This window comes from Pinus tabuliformis, chromosome 5_1, assembly GCF_031772625.1.
Source record: "Pinus tabuliformis cultivar Carrire ecotype Pingquan chromosome 5_1, CPIR1, whole genome shotgun sequence".
Lineage (NCBI taxonomy): Eukaryota > Viridiplantae > Streptophyta > Pinopsida > Pinales > Pinaceae > Pinus > Pinus tabuliformis.
In genome coordinates, this window is record NC_142305.1 from 838530671 (window position 1) to 838538131 (window position 7461).

The following is a 7461-nucleotide window of genomic DNA, read 5'->3' on the forward strand; positions in this document are numbered from 1 at the left end:
GTGAAACTTTAATTCCGAGTTAATATATATCGCATCGCAACTTTTCAAACAATCCTTTTAGAACAGGTGTCATACCTCTACGATTTTGCAATTAGTGATTGTATTATTTTAATATTTGTAGAGCCATCGCGTATCGCAAATCGGGAGTTACAGGCGCTATGTCTGAAAGAATCCTTCGTATTGCTGCGATTGCGATGCGTGATGAGCTGGCACGTAGAGTTGGCGGGTTCCTTTCAAACTTGGAAAATCATGTTTTTCCTTCGTAAATCATGTTTTCCTTTATAATTGATTTAATATTATATCACGAGTCTTCATAGTATATATTACTTGCTTCTATTAGGAGTGCGATATGCGATATGCGATTGCGATAGTTATATCGCATCGCAAAGCTTCAATGGAGTGGTTTCAATGTTTTCCTATGGATTGGCAATATGTGATCTGTGATAGCCTTATCGCATTGCAAAGTTTCAATGGAGTACCCTAACTTATTCTTTAGGATTACCGCCATGCGAAATGTGATAGCTATATCACATTGCATGTTTATAAATGGATCATTTCAATTTAAAGCTTTGTGATGAGGAATTTTGATATGACTTTGATCGCATCGCACATTTTCAAATGGATGTTCATTGGTCTTAAGCAATTGCAATTTGCGATGAGCGGTTCCTAACACTCATAAAATAACTTTTATATGAAAAGTATGGAAAATCTATTTTTACTCAAACGGTTTTATTGCTTTTTATATCCTAAAGGGGACCTATTTCTAAGTTTCTTATTTAGCATCTTTAGACTAAGATTAAAAATTTGAAATGGGGAGGGTTGTTGTATAGCACAACAGATTCCTCTGCACCCTTTTCTGTTCATATAATATGTTGTTTTTATAACAAATTTGGGCATGTATCAAAAGAATGAAAGAACTAATAAATGGATCGCCACAGACAACATGGAAAGCAATTTGATAAGAATATTGATGTCAAAAGTTCTAAGAAAGATGGATCCACCAACATTTCTCATAATAAGTAGAAAGAAGAAGAACATATAAGGTGTGGTCTTTCCCTCTGCTCATTTGAAGATGAAGATGAATGGTACATAAACTAGCATTTGCACCAGATGTTGCAAAGAAAACGTCGTAAGGCATAAAGTACGGAAATCCATTATCCATGTAGTGTGTGCATTATTCAACAAGGTGGATCTCTCTAAATTTGTTGCAAACATTTATGTTGTTGCATTGCTAATTTATTTAGAATCTACTAGTACCTCCTCTTCTTCTAATATTAAATTTCTTATCACCCCATGATGACAGAAGTAATTTGCCTTCATCTCTGAAACCTTCCAAGCATAGAGTGACTATTAGGTTATTTTTTCCTCAAAGTTGTTGTACTGAAGCCCACTAGCAAAGACAAAAAATAGGGTCTCTTACCATAATTGGACAATACTTACCAAGTGGAAAAGAAAATCATGTGACACTCCTTGGAAAAGTTGATATGTTTGTTGTGAATAGCTTTTGCTAGCTTCCATTACAATCTCTGAAGATATTGGACAATCCTAACTCAGAAATTAATCAACAAACAACATGCAGAGTGGGAGACATAGATGGCAAGGTATTTTTTTCAGGCACAAAATTGGACAATCATAGACCCCAGGAGAGAAATGGTAAGTTTAAAAGTCATGATGCAAAACTGAAACACCAGCTACATTGATCTGGAGTTTTGAAGTGTGGCACTGCAGGAAGAATTTGTGTCGAGGAGACATTCATGAAAAAATTGCAAGTGTGCTTGATATTGCAAGTTGAATGCCAAAATTGTAGTACTTCAGTTCTGATCTATGATAAGATTTGTGCCAAGAATCCATGATAGACACAATAGGAACCCACTCTAGCATGGCAATTAAACATGTGGTATTCAAGGTTGTGAAGAGTACTGTGATTGTAGAAAATGTATGGAAAACCGTGGAAAAATGGATAAAGAAGCTGGAGTGGGAAGGTGTTGCATGCATGTCTATTGACCTGCTAATAGGAGAAGAGAAAAATTCATGTGCTATGGATTCCTAGAGTAGCTTGGAGGTGAGATTTTGAGGATAATTCTGAATAAAAGGGACACCAAGGAAGCTGGAATTGCAGAACTCCCAAAGTAGTTAATCTGAGGTTTTGATACTAACTGATATTAGTACAGTCAACAACAATGCAAAATACTTACAAATGTGAAAAAAAGAATGCGAGTTATAAAAGAATATCGTTGTAACTATGCATGATGTACACTCTATATTGTATTAGGTATTTATGAAAGCACAAAATTGGTGGAGAGTGATCATCTTTGGCCAAGATTCTCAGGGTCATGAAATAAAAATTATAGAGTTAGGTGAGTGATCATTGTTGACCAAGTCGTACATGATATATTCACAATGAGGTGGGCGGGATACAAAATATAAAAATCCATTTCTATACATATTTGGTTTAAGTACACTGGGAATTAGTGACCAAGTCTCATCAGTACCTCCTTCTCTTTCCATTCAGGATTGCCTCCAACAATAAGTTAAACATAGTGGAGATTAAGTTAAAAAATAACGGCATATGTGTGTCATGGATGTTACTAAAAATTATCCATAACAAAACTTAACAACTTCTGGTTCAAAGGGCAGGAATTCTTTAGTCTCATTCACCTTAATTTAACTAACACTCGGAAGTGTGAATTGGCTGTAACAACTCCACACATTTTCAGAGTCATGGGGAGATGTTTTATGTTGATTAATTTTTCCTGTGATTGCAGTCATAAAGTTGGTGAAAAAATAGATACGGGAGTTGAAGGTACATCTTTTTCAAATGACTATGTATTAGCTGAAGGTACAGTAGCTAAACAGGGGAGATTGTGGAATCCATAAGAAACTCATAATATGCAAGCAATTGAAGGGCTATCTTTGTAAAAAAAATAAAAAACAACCATGCAGAAACAAATTGAACCATTTCACATCCTGCTCACAAACTCAAACTAAACAATTTTTAGACCCGTGCCTTCTGTTAGTGGATATCACAATGAGACTTTTCAGAACATTAGATACCTCAGTGTCAGTGTCATAAACTTCTGTACTACAGCGTATTGCACTTGCAATCTTTGCAACCCTATCAATGACCTTAGGAGTATCCCGGACAACAACAGTTCCTTCAGGCCGAGAATTCTATCCATTTCAATCATCAAATCAACAAGACTACATCTGTAAGCATAAAATCCAAAACCAATGAGTAAGTAACACATGAACTTTAACATGGAACTAAAAATGATGATTGAAGAATGCCTATCACAGAGGAGGAGAGATATCATTCTTTAGACCAAGGTTCATGAATATAAACAATATAAAGTGATAGGTTCAGGAATCTGAAGAAAACCCAAAAGACAAATGGAGGATCAGAAAGGCACCTGTTTCCACCTCTACTCAGATCTCTTATTAGAGATTCAATGCCAATTGCATGAATAAAATCATATGTTCGAGGGTAAGAAGAGAAGGCCTCACACCTGCCAAATCACATTTCTAGTCATAGAATATTCAATGATATTGCCATCATCACCATCCTATTAAACTTGTGCCCAGAGTCCCCTGATCTCTCTAGAAAATAGTTAAATATCATGTAAATCTGAAGATGCCCTAGTTCCCGGAGCACCTTGATAACCAGAGAGAATTCACCATAATGCAAGTACATACTATTCAAATTGTATAGACGTGTTCTTGCTTGCACTCTCCCATCAAAAGATGAAACAAACCAAGGAAATCCATGGGCAGCAAATATTCCCATCTTATGGTACTTGAGATGTTGTTCCAAGAGCCAACCAAACTTAACTAGAACCTTGATTTGAAATTAATCGTCACTTGTTGCAAAAGGTGAACTAGAGTATATTAATTAAAGCACTAAATTTTCCTCTTTTATGTAGGGAATCTCATTTCCATATTAAATTCCAGAGTATCTTCGACAGTTTATAGACTAAAAGCTAATATGAAATTTGATTTTAAGTCTAAGCAAATAGTAAGACAGAAAATGCAACATTAAAATCTCAGAAAACTGATAAGGATTTTCTTGGACAAGCTCCACAGGATAAGGAGCTTTGGGTGAAGCAAGATAAATATCAGAATTGCCATAAATTGACTTAACCAATTTAGGCGACAAACTATCACTGCATGTACGTTCTATTCTGTAACATCCCTATCTGGTGTCATTGAAAAAGTTTGGAATATATTTGATCAAATTGCTACTCCCAGCATGACACATCCCATCTACTTCAAGCCACCAACTGTTGTTTCTGCTTAACATCATTACCTTGTTATGATTTTTAAAAGCCAACCACACATTGAAATCATAATCAAACAAGTAATCTTCACCTATTTCTTTCAGGTCAATTTGCCCGACTTTGTAATTACTTGCACCATCACCAACACTGGCCAATTAAGGCCAATTATTATTTCAATACCAATGCACATCATTTCATATTGGTTACTCTCCCTGTGATTCTACCAACATATAGAGAAACCAACAAGAATGCAGCAAAAAAGTTACCTTGGATCGAATTCAATTTGGTTTCTGTAACACTGTACTTTAATCACTGCAACAGTGAGAGTCAACATTTGGTATTCTGCAACACATTAAATCATTATTACCATTAGCCATAAAATGTTGAGTGCCCCATCATTCATGTCAATAACAAAAGTAGTAGTTGAATAACATATTACATGCCACTCCTAACTTGGTTCATCATCCTCCATGCATCTGCATTTTCCTGTCATTTTTTTAAAAACACTAATATCAGTGCTTCATTAGACTTCTCTTCCTACATTGTTCCTTAATAACCTTTTGACATTAATCATCTCTTGTCCAGAATGGTGATCCAGGGCATATTAATCCAAGCACTGAAATTTCTGATTTTATGTGGTAAATCTCACTTTGGAGGAATTGAAATTTCATATTCTCTTCCATTGCTAGAGAATATTCAGCATTTTAAAGACAAAAAGTTGGCATGCAAAGGAAAACAACAAAAATTGCAGTTAACAACATATTAAACACCAGTCCAAGTTTGTTCATCATCCTCCATGCATTTGAATTTTCCTAATGTATTCTCAAACCCATTAATGTCAGTACTTCACTTAACTATTCCTCACACATTGTTTTGTTTTTCCATTAATCTAATCATCACTTCTCCACCAACCAGCTCAGAAATTTGTAAAATAATGTAGTCTTCTCCATTCAATATTACAGCATCCAAATATGCCAACATATCCATGTCAATAACAAAAGTGCTAATTAACAACATTTAACACACCACTCACTTTTTTTCATCATCCTCCATGTGTTTCTATTTTCCTATCATATTTTCAAACCCATTAATCAGCATTTCACTGAACTTCTGCTCCTAGCACATTGTTCAGTCATTACATTCTATCAGAGTTTCCTATATTGCCATTAATATTCTCTTGTCCAAAACACCATTTGAAAACCAGCTATGCAATTAAAACAGTTAAATATTAATGGACAGAGATCTTAAAAATTGCATGGGATTGAAGTATGGTCTTAAAAACAGGAACCGGGCTTTGAACTGGCCAGCTATCTAACTGGGTTTCAAACAGGAAACAGAATCAATGAACCAGAGTTGAAAAAAATACATAAAATGATTAGTTTTTAATGAAAAAATCACTTTAAGATTTAATATGGAAAAACACTTGTCCTTGTGGCTGTCCTGAAGGAAAACTCAGACCACTTGTATGCATTCAGAAAATAGTTATTTTGGGTTCAAATTGGGTGTAAGTTTCCCAGGCAGCGTGAATACAGTATTACAGTATACCCCACTACTAAATTTTCAGCATATAAACAGATAAATATACAAATAATGCAAATCTAAATTGTGACATAAATTTCCTTGCGAGTCAATTGCATTAAAAGATGCCTTGGTTTCAGCAAATAAATGACACCTTTTCAAGTGCATGTATGTTGTTGGGAAAAGTATCCAATACGGAATGACCCTATCCCACTCTAAGGGTGATAGTACCTCAGCAACAACTGAATGCAAAGCTATTCAAGATTACTTCTTTATGAGATGTAAGAGAGGGGAGAAAGAGATCCACTAACCGTTATCTTCCGCTAATGTTTGATCCAATCTTCTCTCCTTGCTGCTTGCTCCCAGCTCCTTGCTCTTTCACTGGCCCAGCTACACAAAGATCCTGCAAAAGCACAAGAAAAGGAAACTACAAGAAGCATACATCCATAACTGATTCAAGGATTAGAATAAATCAAATATACAAGCATCAATACGCCACAAAGACACATGCATATAGAAGAACCTCAAATGCTTTATTAATGGAAGAAGTAAAGTTCTGAGAGTGTTACAACCATAATAGGCCCAATCCAGCAACACTTCCCAGCAGAAAGAAATCTCCTCTTCACCTCCTTCAAAGCAATCACCCAATAGTTCTATACTCAAACCAACAGCACTTCCTTACATTCACAAGATTCCAGCCACCATAGACCTCATGAGAGAGCTCTATATATAGGAGATTTGGAGAAAGGATGAGTCAGCTTGAGGGTGGCATGAAGCTGACTAGTTTCCTCTCCCACTTCAGTTATACTTCAGTTCTTGAGTCCACTTGGAGTTTCTTGCTTCCACTTGGAGATCTAGATCCTCTTACTCATCACAAGGCGAATTCCCTGATCCAAGTGTCATTTTGGAAGCTTCCTGGGCATTTGGCACCTTGCAGAATGACTGTGCCACTTGGCCAATCTCGCCCAGCGCAGGTAGCCTTCATTAGATTTGACATTCAGCGCAGGTACAGAGTGGGGTAGTTGACATTCAGCGCAGATGCTCAGTGGAGCAGTTGACATGATCCAGAATTAGCTTGTTTTTGAGTGTTTTCAGGTGGAGAACTGATTTTTAGTGCTGTGGTTTGCTGACCTTGTTCCTCTAGGGGTAGGAACAACATGTTTAGGGACTTTGGATCCCTTAGATTATCGACATTTCATGCTTCATGCTGTAAGGCACAAAAATGTCTATAACAGTTGCCCCCTAAAGCATGAGGTTGTTTATCGGGTGAAATGCTTTATCCGGAGGATCCGAAGTTCATTCAATCGCTGAGAGGTGCCCTGTAATAAAATACAATACAATACATTATTTTTCATTCTGCTTTCATGATCTAGCTGAGGCGGGCATTCCCATGCTCAGCTTTATAAATTCATTTTGGTACATAGAACAGACGATCGTCTGATGGTAGACTGATAATTCTCTGCTGAAATTATCATCCTTTGAGTAGGATGATCATCTGCTGTAATGATGTACATATCAAATGTCTTTATATTTCCTGAATATATATCGCAGCCCGGATGGATGAAACTAGATCTGGGGTCTTCAAACTCGCTCAATCTTCACTCTAAGTACAAGTCGATCCATGTGAGAATTGCGCTGAAGTCGAACATGGAAAGACATCGCTTGATTA

General features: G+C 36.4%; 1 protein-coding gene across 1 annotated transcript; it reads right to left on the reverse strand.

The window, feature by feature from the left end:
* Positions 1-2839: 2839 nt before the first annotated feature.
* LOC149167490 (uncharacterized) lies at positions 2840-5909 on the reverse strand. Its single transcript, XM_089431540.1, has 3 exons — positions 4541-5909; positions 3411-3506; positions 2840-3207 (listed from the first exon to the last, which is right to left on the reverse strand). Exons 1-3 carry the CDS (start codon positions 4606-4608, stop codon positions 3039-3041), a joined length of 333 nt encoding a protein of 110 aa, XP_089287666.1. The 5' UTR covers positions 4609-5909; the 3' UTR covers positions 2840-3038.
* Between the last annotated feature and the right edge of the window lie 1552 nt (positions 5910-7461).

What these genes read in the sequence shown, in the direction of transcription:
- LOC149167490 (XM_089431540.1), bottom strand. Translation starts at nt 4,608, where the DNA reads ATGTTGACTCTCACTGTTGCAGTGATTAAAGTACAGTGTTACAGAAAC. An exon ending in CAAATTGAATTCGATCCAAG is followed by an intron (nt 3,507 to 4,540) that starts GTAACTTTTTTG and finishes GTGATTTGGCAG; the next exon opens with GTGTGAGGCCTTCTCTTCTT. An exon ending in CTGAGTAGAGGTGGAAACAG is followed by an intron (nt 3,208 to 3,410) that starts GTGCCTTTCTGA and finishes TTATGCTTACAG; the next exon opens with ATGTAGTCTTGTTGATTTGA.